This window comes from Mobula hypostoma, chromosome 19 (genome assembly GCF_963921235.1).
Source record: "Mobula hypostoma chromosome 19, sMobHyp1.1, whole genome shotgun sequence".
NCBI lineage: Eukaryota > Metazoa > Chordata > Chondrichthyes > Myliobatiformes > Myliobatidae > Mobula > Mobula hypostoma.
Genome location: NC_086115.1, coordinates 65,416,426 through 65,436,538, shown reverse-complemented (window position 1 = coordinate 65,436,538; position 20,113 = coordinate 65,416,426). Strand labels below are relative to the sequence as shown.

Below are 20,113 nucleotides of genomic sequence, written 5' to 3'. Positions count from 1 at the left end.
TGCCTTCCAGATGCCAGGGTCAGAGATGTTTCAGATCACATCCACAGCATTTTGGAGAGAGAGGGAGAGCACCAGCTGTCTTGGTATATATTGGTACCAGTGACATAGAAAGGAAAAGCAATGAGGTCGTTATGAGAGAGTTTAGAGAGCTAGGCAGAAAGCTGAGAAGCAGGACCTGCAGGATAGTATTTTCTGCATTGCTATCTGTGCCACGTGCCAGTGAGGGTAGAAAATTGCATGGCTGAGCAGCTGGTGCAGGTGGTAGAGCTTCAGGTTTGTGGATCACTGGGATCGCTTCTGGGGAAGGTATTAGCTGCATAAAAGGGACTGGTTGCACCTGAACCAGAGGGGGACCAATATTAATGTGGGCAGGTTTGTTAGAGCTGTTAGGAAGAGTCTAAACTAATTTGGCAAGGGGGTGGGAACTGGAATGAAGGGACTTGGGTTACGACGGATGGTAAAAAAGCAAAGATAACATGCAGTCAGATTATCAGGAAGGGCAGGCAGATGAAAGGATAAAGTTGCAGCCAGCAGGGCGAGTATCAGTGCAACACCCATCAAAGTTGCTGGTGAACGCAGCAGGCCAGGCAGCATCTCTAGGAAGAGGTACAGTCGACATTTCAGGCTGAGACCCTTCGTCAGGACTAACTGAAGGAAGAGATAGTAAGAGATTTGAAAGTGGGAGGGGGAGATCCAAAATGATAGGAGAAGACAGGAGGGGGAGGGATGGAGCCAAGAGCTGGACAGGTGATTAGCAAAAGGGATACGAGAGGATCATGGGACAGGAGGCCCAGGGAGAAAGACAAAGGGGGGGGGTGAACCAAGAGGATGGGCGAGGGGTATAGTCAGAGGGACAGAGGGAGAAAAAGGAGAGTGAGAGAAAGAATGTGTGTATAAAAATAAATAACGGATGGGGTACGAGGGGGAGGTAGGGCATTAGCGGAAGTTAGAGAAGTTGATGTTTATGCCATCAGGTTGGAGGCTACCCAGACGAAATATAAGGTGGTGTTCCTCCAACCTGAGTGTGGCTTCATCTTTACAGTAGAGGAGGCCGTGGACAGACATGTCAGAATGGGAATGGGATGTGGAATTAAAATGTGTGGCTACTGGGAGATCCTGCTTTCTTTGGCAGACAGAACGTAGGTGTTCAGCAAAGCGGTCTCCCAGTCTACGTCGGCTCTCGCCAATATATAGAAGACCACACCGGGAGCACTGGACGCAGTATATCACCCCAGCCGACTCACAGGTGAAGTGTCGCCTCACTTGGAAGAACTGTCTGGGGCCCTGAATGGTAGTGAGGGAGGAAGTGTAAGGGCATGTGTAGCACTTGCTCCGCTTACAAGGATAAGTGCCAGGAGGGAGATCAGTGGGGTGGGATGGGGGGGGGGGTGAATGGACAAGGGAGTCGCATAGGGAGCGATCCCTGTGGAAAGCAGAGAGAGGAGGGGAGGGAAAGTTGTGCTTAGTGGTGGGATCCCGTTGGAGGTGGCGGGACCTGGAGGCTGGTGGGGTGGTAGGTGAGGACCAGGGGAACCCTATTCCTAGTGGGGTGGGGGGAGGATGGAGTGAGAGCAGATGTACGTGGAATGGGGGAGATGCATTTGAGAGCAGAGTTGATAGTGGAGGAAGGGAAGCCCCTTTCTTTAAAAAAGGAGGACATCTCCCTCGTCCTGGAATGAAAAGCCTCATCCTGAGAGCAGATGCGGCTGAGACGGAGGAATTGCAAGAAGGGGATGGTATTTTTGCAAGAGACAGGGTGAGAAGAGGAATAGTCCAGATAGCTGTGAGAGTCATTAGGCTTATAGTAGACATCAGTGGATAAGCTGTCTCCAGAGACAGAGACAGAAAGATCTAGGAAGGGGAGGGAGGTGTCGGAAATGTACCAGGTAAACTTGAGGGCAGGGTGAAAGTTGGAGGCAAAGTTAATAAAGTCAATGAGCTCAGCATGCGTGCAGGAAGCAGCGCCAATGCAGTCGTCGATGTAGCAAAGGAAAAGTGGGGGACAGATACCAGAATAGGCACGGAACATAGATTTTTCCACAAAGCCAACAAAAAGGCAGGCATAGCTAGGACCCATACGGGTGCCCATAGCTCTCGATGTGGCCTTCTGTATATTGGCGAGACCCGACGCAGACTGGGAGACTGCTTTGCTGAACATCTACGCTCTGTCCGCCAGAGAAAGCAGGATCTCCCAGTGGCCACACATTTTAATTCCACATCCCATTCCCATTCTGACATGTCTATCCACGGCCTCCTCTACTGTAAAGATGAAGCCACACTCAGGTTGGAGGAACACCACCTTATATTCCGTCTGGGTAGCCTCCAACCTGATGGCATGAACATCGACTTCTCTAACTGCTGCTAATGCCCCACCTCCCTCTCGTACCCCATCCGTTATTTATTTTTATACACACATTCTTTCTCTCACTCTCCTTTTTCTCCCTCTGTCCCTCTGACTATACCCCTTGCCCATCCTCTGGGTTCTCCTCCCCCCCCCCCACCCCATCTTTCTTCCCGGACCTCCTGTCCCATGATCCTCTCGTATCCCTTTTGCTAATCACCTGTCCAGCTCTTGGCTCCATCCCTCCCCCTCCTGTCTTCTCCTATCATTTTGGATCTCCCCCTCCCCCTCCCACTTTCAAATCTCTTACTCACTCTTCCTTCAGTTAGTCCTGACGAAGGGTCTCAGCCTGAAACGTCGACTGTACCTCTTCCTAGAGATGCTGCCTGGCCTGCTGCGTTCACCAGCAACTTTAATGTGTGTTGCTTGAATTTCCAGCATCTGCAGAATTCCTGTTGTTTGAGTATCAGTGCATTAGGATGAAAAATCAAAAAGGGTAGCAAAAAAGTACTCAGTGTACTCTCAATCCACAAAGTATAAGAAATAAAGGTGGATGATTTTATTGCACTATTACAGATGGTCAGGTGTGGCCATCACTGAATCATGGCTGAAGGGTGGTTATAGTGGGAGCTATAAAGGTTACACTTTGTATCAGAGGCAGAGGAGGTGGTGTGGCTCTGCTGGTAAACAATGGCATCAAATTACTAGAAATCTGTGACATGGGATTGGAAGATGTTGAATCCTTGTGGGTTGAGTTAAGAAAGTGCAAGGGTAAAAGGACCCTGATGGCAGTTATATATAGGTCTCTCAACAGTAGCTGTGATGTGGACCACAGATTTCAATAAGAAATTAAAAAAAAGGTGTGTCAAAAGGGCAATGTTATATCCATGGGAGATTTTAACTTGCAGGTTGATTGGGAAAATTAGGTTGGTAATGGATTTCAAGAGAGTGAGTTTGTTGAAGGCCTATGAGATGGCTTCTTAGAGCAGTTTGTTGTTGAGCCTACTAGGAGATCAGCTATACTGGATTAGGTGTTATGTAATGAATCAGAGGTGATCAGGGAGCTTAAGATGAAAGAACCCTTAGGGGACTATGATCACAATATGATTGTGTTCAACTTGAAATTTGATAGAAAATAAAATCTGATGATGTAGTATTTCAGTGGAGCAAAGGAAATTATAGTGGTATGAGAAAATAGTTGGCCAAAGTAAATTAGAAGGAGCTGCTGGCAGGGATGTCAGCAGAGCAGCAATGGTGTGAGTTTCTGGGAACAATGACGAAGGTGCAAGATATATGTATTCCAAAAATGAATACTCAGATGGCAAAATAGTTCAACTGTGGCTGACAAGGGAAGTCAAAACTAATGTAAAAACAAAAGAGAGGGCATACAACAAAGCAAAAATTAGTGGAAAGATAGAGGATTGGGAAGCTTTTTAAAAACCCACAGAGAGCAACAAAGAATCATTAGAATGGAAAAGATGAAATATGAAAGCAAGCTAGCAAATAATACCAAAGTTAAAGGCTTTTTCAATATGTTAAGAAAAAAGTGATGAGAGTGGATATAGGACCGCTAGAAAATGGGGCCAGAGAAATAATAACGGGGACAGTGAGATGGCAGATAAACTAAATGAGTATTTTGCATCAGTCTTAACTGCGGAAGACACTAGCATTGTGCCAGATGTTGAAGGGTGTGAAGGAAGAGAGGTGGGTGCAGTCCCTGTTACAAGAGAGAAGGTGCTGAAAAAGCTGAAAGGCCAAAGGGTACACATGTCACCCGGACCAGATGAACTGCACCCGAGGGTTCTGAAAGAGTAGCAGTAGAGATTGTGGAGGCATTAGCAATGATCTTTGAAAAATCATTAGACTCTTGCATGGTGCCAGAGGACTAGAAAATTGCAAATATCACTCTCCTTTCTAAGAAAGGAGGAAAGCCGCAGGAAGGAAATTATAGAAAAATTAGCCTGAGCTCAGTGGTTGGGAAGACGTTGGAGTCAATTATTAAGGATGAGGTTATGGATTACTTGGTGACACAGGACAGGATGGGACAAAGTCAACATGGTTTCAGGGAAAATCCTGACGAACGTATTGGAGTTCTTTGAGGAGATTACAGGTAGGATAGATAAAGGAGATGCAGTGGATGTTGCATATTTGGACCTTGAGCAGGCCTTTGACAAGGTGCCACACATGAGGCTGTTTACCAAGTTAAGAATCCATGGTATTACAGGAAAATTACTAATATAGTTAGAGCATAAGCTGATTTATAGGAGGCAGTGAGTGGGAATAAAAGGATCCTTTTCTGGTTGGCTGCCATTAACTAGTGGTGTTCCGCAGGAGTCGGTGTTGGGACCACTTTATGCTGTATATCAATGATTTCGATCATGGAATAGATGGCTTTGTTGTCAGGTTTGCAGATGATACGAAGATTGGTTGGAGGGGCAGGTGGTGTTGAGAAAATAGGCTGCAGAGGGACTTGGACAGATCAGGAAAATGGGCAAGAAAGTGGCAAATAAAATATGGTGGAAAATGCATTATGATGCATTTTGGTGGTAGGAATAAAATGTGCAGACTATAATCTAAACCGGGAGAAATTCCAAAAATCTGAGATGCAAAGTACCTGGGAGTCCTAGTGCAGAACACCCTGAAGGTTAACTTGCAGGTTGAGTAGTTGGTGAGGAAGGCAAATGCAATGTTAGCATTTATTTCAAGAGCTCTTGAATACAAGAGCAGGGGTGTGATGCTGAGTCTTTATAAAGCACTAGTGAGGTTGTACCCTGAGTATTGTGAACAGTTTTGGGCAACTCATCTAAGAAAAGATGTGCTGGCATTGGAGAGGGTCCAGAGGTGCTTCATAAGGATGATCCCAGGAGTGAAAGGGTTATCATACGAGGAACGTTTGATGGTTCTAGGTCTAGAAGGATGAGGGTGGATTTCATTGAAACCTTTCCAATGTTGAAAGGCCTAGACAGAGTAGATGTGGAAAGAATGTTTCTCATGGTGGAGGAGTCTAGGACAAGATGGAACAACCTCAGGATAGAGAGGCGTCCATTGAAAGCTGATGTGGAGAAATTTCTTCAGCCAGAGGGTGGTGAATTTGTAGAATTTGTTACCACAGGCATCTGTGGAGGCCAAGTTGTTGGGTGTATTTAAGGTAGAGATTGATAGGTACTTGATTGGACACGGCATCAAAGATTACCAGGAGAAGGTCAGGGAATGGGGTTGAGGAGTAGAAAAAGGATCGGCCATGATTGAATGGCAGAGCAGACTTGATGGGCAAAATGATCCTGCGCCTAGATCTTGTGGTCTTGTATAATAGTGAAAATTAGAGGTTTGAGAAGCTTTTAAAAGCCAACAGAAGGCAACTAAAAAAGTCATTAAGAAGATAAAGGTGCAATACGAAAATAAGCTAGCCAATAATAAAAAGGATACCCAGAGTTTCTTCAGATACATAAAGTGTAGAAGAGAGATGAGAGTGGATATTGTACCACTGGAAAACGATGCTGGAGAGGTAATAATGGGGGAGAATGAAATGGCTGACGAACTGACTGAATATTTTGCACCAGTCTTCTCTGGAAAACACTAGCAGTAGGGTTAAAGCTCCAGGTGTCAGTGTTCATGAAGTGTGTGAAGTTACCATAATTAGAGAGAAGGTTCTTGGGGAAACTGAATGAAGTGTCACCTGGACCAAATGGTGAACTGAAATTTAGAAGAATGCAGGGTTTTTTCCTTGAAACCTACTGAACGTTGAAAGGACTAGATGAGGTGGATATGGAGAGAATGTTTTCTTTGAGGATGTCCGGAACTAGAGGGCACATCCTCAGTTTTGAGGGGTGACCCCTTAGGAATTTTTTTAGCCAGAGAGTAGTGAATCTATGGAATGCTCTGCTGCAGACTGCTGTGGAGGCCAAATCCATGGGTATATTTAAAGTGGAAGTTGATGGTTTACTGAATGGTCAGGGCATCAAAAGTAACGACGAGAAGGCAGATGTAGGGGTTGAGTCGGATCTGGGATCAGCCACGATGGAATGGCAGAGCAGATTGAATGGGCTGAATGGCTTAATTCTGCTCCTACTCCTATGGTCTAGATTAGCCATGATGGAATAGTGGAGAAGACTCAGTGGGCCAAATGGCCTAATGTTGCTCCTATGTCTTGTGCCTTATCAAACGTGAGATCATTTGGTCAAAGATCCTTTTAAATAACATGTTAGCTAGTTTTTTAGAGCTAAAGGCACAATTTGTATCAGAAATTGTGAGATGATCTGTCTACTACATTTCTTCCTCCCCTCCCCAACCCTCCATGGCTCCTGGATGCTTAAACTGTGTCACCTCAAAATTATTCCACCTGAAATCCAGAAACTCCGCCTCGTCAGGAGTTTTGCCTTCTGTGTTCACATTAAGTATCAGGAGTTTATACTGTTCTGTGAACTTTAACATTGATAAATGTACCTTTTCTTGTTTGTGTTTCTTGCATTAAGAGTGAGAAGGAGGAACAGCACCAGCAGGCTGTCAGTGCTTACTTGAAGAATGCTAGGAAGGAACATCAGCGTATCCTTGCCCGTCGTCAAACTATCGAAGAGCGAAAGGAGCGCTTGGAAAGTCTGAATGTTCAGCGGGAGAAGGAAGAAATGGAACTGCGAGAAGCAGAGCTTCAGAAAGTTCGTAAAGCTGAAGAAGAACGTTTACGTCAAGAAGCTCAGGAGAGAGAGAAAGAGCGCCTCATGCAAGAACATGAAAACATCAAGCGGAAGCATGTACGGGAACGGTTGGAGCAAATCAAAAAAACTGAACTGGGTGCTAAGGCATTTAAAGATATTGACATTGAGGTGAGATGCTGCTCTACATGCTTACATTTTCCAATAATTTTACATATTGAGCACTGTGTAAATGGGACATTGGACTAAACTAGCCCAGGTGCATTTTACGACTTGTGTACCCTCCCATTTATCCTTGCTGATCTATACCCTCTTCGCCCTTGGTTATTTTGCTTCCCTGTGTAAGCATTCATAATTTTGCTTTGGCTATTTGTGGTGGTAATGATCCAAAGTGACTTTTGGTTTAACTCTAACATTTGAGTAAGAATACTCAATGCTATACAAACCTTTAATATAAGAGTTGTGCTTATTGTCTGGCAACTTCAGGACATTCCAATCAATGAAGTACTTTGAGTTGTAATCTTTGTTTAAAATAAAATTCTTATTCCTTCCTTGTAGATTTTAAACTAATTTCCTTGCATTGCTATTCTTTGGGGAATAGGTTTGGGAATTTTTTTAAGGTAGTGGTCCAACTTTGATGTGAAGTTTTGTATTCATGACCTAACTTTCTCTGTACTCTGTTTGCAACTTGATGGTCATGTAAAATGTACTGTGCATGTGAGGCATTTTTTAATGTTTTGCTGCATGATGTATGATCACATTACTGCACAGGACCTTGAAGAATTGGATCCGGATTTCATAATGGCTAAGCAGGTTGAACAACTGGAGAAAGAAAAGAAGGAACTTCAAGAACGTCTGAAAAATCAGGAAAAAAAGGTAAGCGGACATAATTGTGGTAAAAGAAAATGATGATATTTACTTGAGACTTCATGACTGTGGAATGTGGCACTGATTTACATAGATTTCATTAAGGCCTTTGATAAGGTCCCACAAGGCAGACAAGTACAAAAAGGTTGGAGCCTGTGGGATCTAGAGCAAGTTGGAAATTTGGATCCAAAAAATTGTTTGGCAATGGGGGAGAGTGATGCCTGAAACCAGTAGCCTTTTCAATTATGGGGGAGGGACAGGAGATGCTGGGTTTGTTTTTCCTGGAACAAGGGGTTAAGGGATACCCTCATGGAACTTCCATTTATCAGAGATGAATAAAAATAGAGGATTGTAGCGATGTGCTACACACAGAGCTAGAAATAACCACGCGCAGTCTGTAAGTTGCACTCGAGACTCGTTTATTCAAACTTTGTGGCACTGGCTTTTATGCAATTCCGTTCCCACCCTCCCTGGGCGGAAATGACGTCAGAGGTGCATTACAAAAGCCTCTTGCTGTGCGGGGGCTGGCCTCGCTGCCGACACGCGTGCCATTTTGTGAGCCGGTTCGCTTGTGTAGAAAGTGGGTTGCCACATTCCCCCCCCCCCCCCCGAACCGACGATACGTCCCCCAGTGTCCACAGTCTGGATCAGTCTCTGTTTGGGAGGTCTGCCTCTGCGCCATGGTGCCTGAACCTCAACCGACTGTGCCAAGTCCACATGGGCCAGTTTGAGTTGGTCCACCGTGAAAACCACCTCTTTCCCCCCCCAATGTCCAGAACGTACGTGGACCCGTTGTTCCTGATCACCTTAAACAGCCCCTCGTAGGGCCACTGTTGCGGTGCCCGGAGTGTGCCTCTTCGTACAAATACAAACTTACAGTTCTGTAGGTCTTTGGGTATGTAGGTCAGGATCTGTCTGTGCTGTGAAGTTGGTACGGGGGCCAGGTTGCCGAGCCTTTCACGTAGTCTGTCCAGGATTGCTGCGGGTTCTTCCTCTTGCCCCTTTGGGGCTGGTATGAACTCTCCTGGGACGACCAGGGGTGCGCCGTACACCAGCTCGGCCGACGAGGTGTGCAGATCCTCTTTGGGCGCTGTGCAGATTCCAAGCAGGACCCAGGGAAGCTCGTCCACCCAGTTAGGCCCTTTCAGGCGGGCCATGAGAGCTGACTTCAAGTGACGGTGGAAGCGTTCCACTAGTCTGTTCGACTGTGGGTGGTAGGCAGTTGTGTGGTGTAGCTGTGTTCCCAACAGGCTGGTGGTGAACTGGGCGCCTTTGTCGGAGGTAATGTGGGTTGGTATCCTGAAGCGTGCAACCCAGGTTGCAATCAGCGCTCGGGTGCAGGAATCAGCGGTGGTGTCAGTGAGCAGGACCGCCTCTGTCCATCTTGGGAACTGGTCTACCATAGGAGGTACCGCGCTCCTCGTGACACTGGCAGGGGCCCCACGATATCCACACGAATGTGGTCGAACCTCCGACGGGTGGGTTCGAACTGCTGCGGCGGGGCTTTGGTGTGCCGCTGCACCTTGGCTGTTTGGCACTGCGTGCATGTTTTGGCCCATTCGCTGACCTGTTTGCGAACTCTGTGCCACACGAACTTGCTGGAGACCATCTAGATGGTTGTCCTGATAGATGGGTGCGCCAAGCCATGTATGGAGTTAGAAACTTGCCGCCGCCAGGCTGCCGGGATGATGGGGCGAGGTTGGCCGGTAGCCACGTCACACATGCGGGTCCTCTCATCTGGGCCTACGAGGAAGTCTGGCAGCTGCAAACCCGAGACTGCGGTCCTGTAGCTGGGCATCTTGTCGTCTGCCTGCTGTGCCTGCGCCAGTGCTGCATAGCCCACCCCCTGGGACAGGGCCTGGATAGCTGTTCTGGAGAGTGCATACGCCACAACGTTGTCCTTTCCCGAGATATGCCGGATGTCGTCGTGTACTCGGAGATGTAGGACAGATGTCGCTGCTGGCGGCCGACCAAGGATCGGACACCTTCGTGAACGCGAAGGTCAACGGTTTGTGGTCTGTGAATGCAGTAAACGGCCTGCCTTGAAGTACCTGAAATGCTGGATTGCCAGATATAGTGCCAACAGCTCCCGGTCGAAGGCATTGTACTTGAGTTCGGGTGGCCGTAGGTGTCTGCTGAAGAATGCCAGGGGTTGCCAGTGCCCCTTGATGAGTTGCTCCAGCACCCCACCAACTGCTGTGTTGGATGCATCCACTGTGAGGGCGGTCGGAACGTCCTTTCTGGGGTCCACCAGCATCTCGGGATCTGCCAAGGCTTCCTTAGCTTTAACAAAAGGGGCCGCGGCCTCTTCGTCCCAAGTAATGTCCTTGCCTTTACCTGACATCGGGGTGAACAAAGGGCGCATGATACGGGCTGCTGGGGGGAGGAAGCGTTGGTAGTAGTTCACCATACCAACGAACTCCAGCAGGCCTTTGACTGTGTTGGGCTGGGCGAAGTGGTGGATCGCTTCTACCTTGGTGGGCAGAGGTGTTGACCCGTCTTTGGTAATCCTGTGGCAAAGGAAGTCGATGGTGTTGAGTCTGAACTGGCATTTGGCTGGGTTGATTGTGAGGCCGAAATCACTCAGGCGGGAGTAGAGCTGGCGGAGGATGCTCCTGATGACTGCTGCTGGCTATGAGGATGTCGTCCAAATAGGTGAATGCAAAGTCCAGGTCGCGTCCCACCACATCCATTAGCCGCTGGAACATCTGCGGCATTCTTCAGGCCGAACGACGTTCGGAGGAATTCGAACACGCCGAACGGGGTGATGAGTGCTGTTTTGGGGATGTCTTCAGGGTGTACTGGGATTTGATGGTATCCCCGGACGAGGTCTACTTTGGAAAAGATGCTTGCCCCGTGCAGGTTTGCTGCAAAGTCCTGTATGTGCGGCATGGGGTAGCGGTCTGGAGTTGTAGCCTCGGTTCAATCTGCGGTAGTTGCTGCATGGTCTCCAGCCCCGGCTGCTTTGGGCACCATGTGCAGTGGGGAGGCCCATGGGCTGTCAGACTGCCGTACGATCCCCAATTCCTCCATCCTCTTGAACTCCTTCGCCAGGTGGAGCCTGTCCGGGGGGAGCCTTTGTGCACGGGCGTGGAGGGGTGGTCCCTGAGTTGGAATGTGGTGCTGTACTCCGTGTCTGGGCATGGCTGCTGTGAACTGCGGTGCCAGAACCGATGGAAAGTCCACCAGGATTCTGGTGAATTCGTTGTCGGACAGTGTGATGGAGTCCAGGTGTGGGGCTGGCAACTTGGCTTCACCCAGGGAGAACGTCTGGAAAGTCTTGGCATGGACCAGTCTTTTCCCTTGCAAGTCGACCAGCAGGCTGTGAGCTCGCAAGAAGTCTGCCCCCAGGAGTGGTTGGGCCACGGCGGCCAATGTGAAGTCCCACATGAACTGGCTGGTGCCAAAGTGCAGCGGTACTGTGCGGGTGCTGTAGGTCTGTATCGTGCTGCTGTTTGTGGCCCTCAGGGTGGGTCCCGGCTCCCTGTTGTGGGTGTCGTACCCCGTTGGGGGTAAGACGCTGATTTCCGCTCCGGTGTCAACCAAGAAGCGGCGTCCTGACTGTTTGTCCCAGACGTACAAGAGGCTGTCCTGGTGGCCAGCCGCTGTAGTCATTAGCGGCGGCTGGCCCTGGCATTTCCCGGGAACTTGCAGGGCGGGTGACAGCGGTGGGCTTCTGTGCCCCATTGCTGGTGGTAGAAACACCACTGTTCATTGGCCTCCTCACTCCTGCCTCTGGGTTGTGTGCGCTCCGTTGCCAGGCCTGGTCTGGCTTGCTGTTGGGCACGTAGCTTGGTAATCTATCGACGGACACCCCGCTCTCCCTCTTGGCATTCCACAGCATGTCTGCCCGGGCCGCGACCTTCCGGGGGTCACTGAAATCTGCGTCGGCCAGAAGCAGATGCATGTCCTCGGGCTGTTGCTCTCGGGACGCCTGCTCAAACATGAGGCAGGGCTTGTCTTTCAGCCAGGGACAGCATCTCGTTCATAAATCTCGTCTCCCAAACTGTCCAGGTGCAGCAAGCGGGCACCTCGCTCACGCCTTGACAGGCCAAAGGTCACTATGAGCAGCGCTTTGAATGCTGCATATTTGCCGTCTTCCGGGGGTGACTGTATGAAATCCTCAACCTGCACGGCTGTCTCCTGGTCAAGGGAACTCACCACGTAATAGTAACGTGGAATCAGAAGATACCTGCCGAATCTGGAACTGGGCTTCTGCTTGGTCAAACCAGAAAGTTGGCAGTTTTAGTGAAACTGCATGTACAGATGAAGAGTTGATCATCTTTGGTCCAAATCCCGTTTGGACTGTCGGGGTCACCAATATAGCGATGTGCTACACACAGAGCTAGAAATAACAACACGCAGTCTGTACATTGCACTGGAGACTCGTTTATTCAAACTGGCTTTTATGCAGTTCCGTCCCTGCCCTCTCCGGGTGGAAATGACGTCAGAGGTGCATTACAAAAGTCTCTTCCCGCGTGCGGGCTTTCTCCCCTCGCTGGTGAAGAAGATGGCCCAGTGCCATTTTGGGGTTGGCCTCTCTGCCGATGCGCGCGCCATTTTGTGAGCCGGTTCCCCTGTGTAGAAAGTGGGTCGCCACAGGATACAGATTTAGCTAAGGTATAAGAGATTGTGGGGATTTGCAGAAGATCATTCTTACCTGGAAAGTAAACATCATAGATGAAAGTACTCTGCCTTTTGGCCTTTGAATGATCAATACTCCTTGAAGAAGGAATGAGATTATAAATCTATATAATGACATGTAAAGAGAAATTCACTTGGCAATGGTGAGAAAGTCTTGCATTGTGCCATGAGAATGAAAAAGTGTGAATTTGTGTATTGGAGATATTAACTAAAATCTGACTCTGCTTAATAGTTTTAATAGATTAAAAACTCAAAACTACAAGAAGTCATAGGTAAACATCTCCCATTTGTAGTCTATTAGAAATGTTAAGCGTGAAAGTGGATTGGGAAAACTAGGCCAGTACTGGACCTAGAGAGAGAATTTGTAAAATGTCAAAGGGATGGCTTTTTAGAACAGCTTGTTGTTGAGCCCACTAGGGGATTGGGTATTGTGCAATGATCCGGAGGTGATTAGAGCTTACGGTTAAAGATCCCTTAAGGATCACAGTATGTTCGAGTTCACTTTGAAATTTGAGAGGGAGAAGCTAAATTCCAATGTGTTGGTATTTTAGTGGAATAAAGGAAATTACAGTGGCATTCAAGGGGAACTGGCCATAGTTGTCTGGAAAGGGACACAAGCAGGAAGGACAGCAGAGCATCAATAGCTGGAGCTCTGTGAAAAATGAGTGAAGTACAAGACGGATATATTCCAAATAAGATGAAATTTTCAAATGGAAGGACATTACCGTGGCTGACATGTGAAGTCAGAGCCAAAGTAAAAGCAAAAGAGAGGACATACAAGGAAGCAAAGGTAGAGGGAAGATAGAGGATTGGGAAGCTTTTAAAAACTTGCAGAAGGAAACTAAGAAGGTCATTAGGAAGGAAAAGATGAATTATGAAAGGAAGTTAGCGACTGATATCAAAGAAAATGCTAAAAGCTTTTTCAAGTATATAAAACATAGAAATATAGAGAAACTACAGCACAATACAGGTCCTTCGGCCCACAATGCTGTGCCGAATGTGTACGTACTTTAGCAATTGCCTACGGTTACCCATAGCCCTCTATTTTTCTAAGCTCCCTGTACCTATCCAGGAGTTTCTTAAAAGACCCTATCATACTCCGCCTCCAGCACCGTCGCCGGCAGCCCATTCCACGCACTCACCACTCTCTGCGTTTTAAAAAAAAAAGGACACAACTGAACCCTCACATCTCCTCTGTACCTACTTCCAAGCACCTTAAAACTGTGCCCTCTCGTGTTAGCCATTTCAGCCCTGGGAAAAAGCCTCTGACTATCCAGATGATCAATAAAGGGTAAAAGATTGTTGAGGGTAGATATAGGACCAATAGAAAATGACGCTGGAGATATTGTAATGAATGACATAAAGATGGCAGAGGAAGTGAATGCATATTTTTGCATCAGTCTTCACAGACATCTGCAGTATACCGGACATTCAAGAGTATCAGGGGAGTGAAGTATGTGCAGTTAAAATTACAACTGAGAACGTGCTCAGGAAGCTTAATGGTTTGAGGGTGGATAGATCTCCTGGACCTGATGGAATGCACCCTTGGGTTCTGAAGGAAGTAGCTGGAGAGATTGCAGAGGCATTAATAATGATCTTCCAGAAATCGATAGATTCTGGCCTTGTACTGGATGACTGGAAAATTGCAAATGTTACTCCGCTATTTAAGAAGGGTGAGAGGCAGCAGAAAGGAAACTGTAGACCTGTTAGCCTGACATCAGTGGTTAGGAAGTTGTTGGAATTGATTGTTGGGAATGAGATTCTGGAGTACCTAGAGGCACATGCCAAAGCCAGCATGGTTTCTTGAAAAGAAAATCCTGCCTGACGAACCTACTTCAATTTTTGAGGTAATTGCAAGCAGGGTAGACAAAGGAGATGCAGTAGATGTTTGGATTTTCAGAAGGCCTTTGTCAAGGTGCCGCACATGAGGCTGTTAGCAAGATAAGAGCCCATGGAATTACAGGGGAGTTACTAGAATGGCTGGAACATTGGCTGGTCGGCAAAAAACAGAGAGTGGGAATAAATAGATTCTATTCTGGCTGGCTGCCGGTTACCAGTGGAGTTCCACAGGGGTTGGTGTTGGGACCGCTGTTTTTTTTACGATGTATGTCAATGATTTGGACTATGGGATTAATGGATTTGTGGCTAAATTTGCTGATGATACAAAGATAGGTGGAGGAGCGGGTAGTGTTGAGGAAACAGAGGCTGCAGAGAGACCTAGATAGTTTAGGGGAATGGGCAAAGAAGTGGCAAATGAAATACAGTGTTGGCAAGTGTATAGTCATGCACTTTGGTGGAAGAAATAAACGGGCAGACTATTATTTATATGGGGAGAGAATTCAAAATGCAGAGATGCAAAGGGACTTGGGAGTCCTTGTGCAGAATATCCTAAACGTTAACTTCCAGGTTGAATCGGTTGTGAAGAAGGCGAATGCAACGTTGGCATTCCTTTCTAGAGGTAGAGAATATAAGAGCAGGGATGTGATGTTGAGGCTCTATAAGCCACTCATGAGACCACACGGAGTATTATGTGCAGGTTTGGGCTCCTTATTTTAGAAAGGATGTACTGAGATTGGGCAAGGTTCAGAGAAGACTCGTGAGAATGATTCCAGCAATGAAAGGCTTACTGTATGAGGAATATCTGGCAGCTCTAGAGATGCGGAGTAATTACTTTAGTCAGAGGATGGAAATCTGGAATTTGTTGCCATGAATGGCTGTGGAGGCCAAGTCATTGGGTGCATTTAAGGCAGTGATAGTTTCTTGATTAGCCAGGGCATCAAAGGGTATGATGAGAAGGCAGGGGAGTGGGGATGACTGGAAGAATTGGATTTGCCCATGATTGAATGGTGGAGCAGACTTGATGGGCCGAATGGCTTCTGCTCCTATATTTTATGGTCTTATCTGCCCAAGGTGATTTTGAGGAACTTGGTTAAATTTATCCAAATAGCTACTAGAATTTTAAATTTATGATGTAATATATGTTAATTTCCTGTAATTTGGGGAGCACGATTTAAAATTGTTGATTGCATTTGAAAATTGCTGGTACGTGCTTCAGTTTAGTTTGTTTTTGTTTGTACAGATTGATTTTTATGAAAGAGCTAAAAGATTAGAAGAAATACCTTTGCTCAAGAAGTCTTTTGAGGAACAGCGAATAAAAGACATGGAATTGTGGGAACTTCAAGAGGAAGAAAGGGTGGGTAATATAATTTTAAAACACTTCAATTATTATTTCACCAGTAAATTTTGTGTTCATGTTGTAATTTAGAGTCCAGTGAGATTGAAGTGACTAAAGTGCATTTGTACATAGTTGAAGTATAAAGTTCTTATTTACAGATCACCAATATGAAAGTAGAGCGTGAGAAGGCACTGGAGCACAAGAATCGAATGTCAAGAATGTTAGATGATCGAGAATTGTTCCTGGCCAAGCTCATGGCTTCACGCCGCACTGTGTATGAGGTCTGTTATTTTTTCATGTTGCAATTTCACGTTGGTAGATATTTAACATCTTTGTAGAGTTGATGTTTTCTGTATGCAACTTTTCAGCAATGAACTGATCAAATTATTACTCTGTGACTGGTTTATAGATTTTATTTCCTTATTTTGTGTTTTGCTTTTCCCGGAAAAGGAAAAACTGAAGAATTTCCAGGAGAAGCTCAATGAGGAACGGCACCTGCGCTTAGAGGAACGCAAGCGACAACGTAAGGAGGAAAGACGCAGGATTTATTATATAGAAAAAGCAGAAGAAGCTCAGAGGCTGGAAGAGGAAAAGCTTAAAAAAGGTTTGAATTTATATCATACGAGTCAAACCTATTATGGTAAAGCATGAATTCTAATTGAGTTTCTTGATGTAGAACGAGAAGAAAGGGAACGTACTGAGCGTGAGAAACGGGAAGCAGAAGAACGAGAATACCAGGAAAAACTAAGAAAGTTGGAAGAAACTGAAAGGAAACGCCGCCAGAGAGAGATGGAAATTGAAGAACGAGAACGTCGTAAAGAAGAAGAAAGAAAACTTGCTGACGATCAGCTTAGGAGAAAGGTAGTGGCTCCAATTTAAAATCTTTATTTGTTCGCTGTTATCTTTCAGAAATTGAGAACAGATTGTTGCTACTTGTGCTATAGCAACAGAAGATGAAACTCCTAAGAGTTCAAAACGTGTGATATCTATTTTCTTGTTGATCAAGATTGTACATGTCTCTTGGGTTCTAATGGGAACAGTCTGTATTTATCCATTTGAATGGAATCAAACTTGACAATCGCATATGCAAGCCTCAGATTTGCAGTCATGAAACATTTCAGATGGAGATTTCCAAAAATTTAGCGTGGAATCACATGTCAGGTCTGTTAGGATTATATCATTGGTGAATCTGAAGGTTGGGGTGGGGGAGTGCACGGAGGAAGATCATGTTGCTTAGACTGTCAAAGCATGTTGGAGTGTTTTGATGAAAAGAAATTTGCCATCTATGCGAAGGCACTTAAGGTTGCTGTTTGGCTGACTTGGGGAATTGTTTGTGCTCATTAGAAAGATGTAAGGTTCAATATACGAATTAATAACCCTAGATTATTGTTAAAACTTTCACATTTTTGCAGTAGTTAAAAACTTCGCTCCATTGGTTTTTAAATCAACTTGGAGACTATAATCCTCAATTTTAAGCTTCTTAGTGGAAAGCTGGTTAATTTTGAACTGTCAATGTTACGATAGGATTCTGCTCAAGAATGATTAGAATTGAAATTAATGAATTTCAAAGAAAATATCTTTATTTTGAAAGGAAACTGCAATTCATCAATAATGACAGTTACATACTCTTATCAGGATTTACATCGCTGGAGTGACAGAGATGGTGAACGAGATAGCTGGAGAGATACCCGTGCAGAGAGAGACTCTGAGTGGAGACGTGGTGGAACTGATGCGTATGTAGTTCTATTAAAATTGTGATTTGTAACCGAGTTATCAAATTGCATATCATTGAAAAAGTCCTCAAAGTGTTTAGCTGTGTGTGTGTGTTCTTTAAAATATTATCCAATTAATCTTCTTCTGTGACCAATTACATTTTGTCTTTAAAGTATTACCCTTGACTTTTTCAGTAACTTAAAAAATTTTCCTTGTGGCTTTTTTGGGCATTGAATTACAAATGTAATCTGTTGAAATACCTTTAAAAGTTGAAGTTCAACTACCTGCTTTTTCCCAGACTGTTTAATTATGTGTTGTTACTGACAATATGAGAAGAATGTGCAAGGTTTTTTGAGATTAGTCCTGCATTACATCCACATTTACAACCAGTCTCCATGTCTTATAATTGAAGACCAGCAAACTCCAGATGCTAGGAATCTGAAATAAAAACAAAATGCTGGGGGTATTAAAGTAGTCAGGCAAGAACTGTAAAGAGGGAAACAGTTAATATATCAGATCAATGACCTTTTAGTTCTGTTTCTCCCAGTAAATTTCCCTTGACCTGTGGAATTGTTCAGCATTTTTCCTGGTTTTTTTTGCCTGATTTATTTACCTTAAGATACAATATCCATTGATCTCAGCTTTGTGAGTATAACATTTGTAGCCCTCTATGTAGACAGCTCCACTTCTGAGTTCTAAATCACCGATCTCTTGTCCTACTGCTCTGTCCCATTTTTATAGATGGAATAATAAGCAGCCACTCAGCGTCTACTGTGTCAGTTCCTCAAAGATCTTAATGTTTGAATTCTTCTAAATAGCAATGAGTACACACTCAATTCATCATCTTTTCCTATTTGGAATCAATTTAATGAATCTGTTTGTAAGCTACATGACAACTGTTACCTTATCTGGGTAGAGAGACCACGACTACAAGTAGTATTGTATATGAGAGACTGCCAAAATTCTGTGCAATTTCAGTAAGGCTTCTTTAGTTTTGTATCCCAATCTCCTTGCAAGCAGTAGCCTGATGCTTTGATTTTAATATTATATCTATATTTATAGATAGTAGCACAGAAACAGGATCATTGGCACACCATGTTTATGACCAGTAATACTAATCCTGTCATTCTCTCATTTCCGTCAACTCCCTTGGGTCAAGATTGAACTAGAACTGTGAAATGGTGTTAATCACTATGCAAAATGTGTGTATATTCTGTATTAAATAAACAAGTACACCATCATCTCTGATTGTTAAGGCCTTCCTATCAATTCCATCAATATCTCTCATCAAAAATTTGTCTCAATTCCCTTTATTTTGGTTGGAGGTGATTGGAGAGATTGAGGTGAAGGAACCCTTAGGAGGCAGTGATCATAACATGATTGAGTTCACTGTGAAATTAGAAAAAGAGAAGCCGAAATCTGATGTGTCGGTATTTCAGTGGAGTAAAGAAAATTACAGTGGCATGAGAGAGGAACTGGCCAAAATTGACTGGAAAGAGACACTGGCGGGAAAGACAGCAGAGCAGCAGTGGCTGGAGTTTATGCGAGAAATGAGGAATGTGCAAGACAGGTATATTCCAAAAAAGAAGAAATTTTCGAGTGGAAAAAGGATGCAACCGTGGTTGACAAGAGAAGTCAAAGCCAAAGTTAAAGCAAAAGAGAGGGCATACAAGGAAGCAAAAATTAGTGGAAAGAGAGAGGATTGGGAAGTTTTTAAAACCTTACAAAAGGAAACCAAGAAGGTCATTAAGAGAGAAAAGATTAACTATGAAAGGAAGCTAGCAAGTAATATCGAAGAGGATACTAAAAGCTTTTTCAAGTATATAAAGAGTAAAAGACAGGTGAGAGTAGATATGGGACTGATAGAAAATGATGCTGGAGAAATTGAAATGGGAGATGAGGAGATGGCAGAGGAACTGAACAAATATTTTGCATCAGTCTTCACTGAGGAAGACAGCAGTATACCGGACACTCAAGGGTGGCAGGGAAGTGTGCGCCGTCACAATTACGACAGAGAAAGTACTCAGGAAGCTGAATAGGCTAAAGGTAGATAAATCTCCTGGACCAGATGGAATGCACCCTCGTGTTCTGAAGGAAGTAGCTGTGGAGATTGCGGAGGCATTAGCGATGATCTTTCAAAAGTCGATAGATTCTGGCATGGTTCCGGAGGACTGGAAGATTGCAAATGTCACTCTGCTATTTAAGAAGGGGGCAAGGAAGCAAAAAGGAAATTATAGACCTGTTAGCTTGACATCTGTGGTTGGGAAGTTGTTGGAGTCGACTGTCAAGGATGAGGTTACTGAGTGCCTGGAGGCATATGACAAGATAGGCAGAACTCAGCATGGATTCCTTAAAGGAAAATCCTGCCTGACAAACCTTTTTACAATTTTTTGAGGAAATTACCAGTAGGCTAGACAAGGGAGATGCAGTGAATATTGTATATTTGGATTTTCAGAAGGCCTTTGACAAGGTGCCACACATGAGGCTACTTAACAAGACAAGAGCCCATGGAATTACGGGAAAGTTACATACGTGGATAGAGCGTTGGCTGATTGGCAGGAAACAGAGTGGGAATAAAGGGATCCTATTCTGGTTGGCTGCCAGTGGTGTTCCGCAGGGATCAGTGTTGGGGCCGCTTCTTTTTACATTATACATCAAAGATTTAGATTATGGAATAGATGGCTTTGTGGCTAAGTTTGCTGACGATACGAAGATAGGTGGAGG

At 45.1% G+C, this 20,113-nt stretch overlaps 1 protein-coding gene across 1 annotated transcript in view; it reads left to right on the top strand.

Annotated features, from left to right (window-relative positions):
• Nucleotides 1–20,113, top strand: part of eif3s10 (eukaryotic translation initiation factor 3, subunit 10 (theta)) — a 66,809-nt gene that overhangs the window by 42,041 nt on the left and 4,655 nt on the right. Inside the window, exons 12-18 of the mRNA XM_063072063.1 lie at nucleotides 6,814–7,161; nucleotides 7,762–7,866; nucleotides 15,581–15,694; nucleotides 15,835–15,957; nucleotides 16,127–16,280; nucleotides 16,353–16,537; nucleotides 17,312–17,409. Of these exons, the coding sequence (XP_062928133.1) occupies nucleotides 6,814–7,161; nucleotides 7,762–7,866; nucleotides 15,581–15,694; nucleotides 15,835–15,957; nucleotides 16,127–16,280; nucleotides 16,353–16,537; nucleotides 17,312–17,409 (1,127 nt within the window). The remainder of the gene's footprint in view (nucleotides 1–6,813; nucleotides 7,162–7,761; nucleotides 7,867–15,580; nucleotides 15,695–15,834; nucleotides 15,958–16,126; nucleotides 16,281–16,352; nucleotides 16,538–17,311; nucleotides 17,410–20,113) is intronic.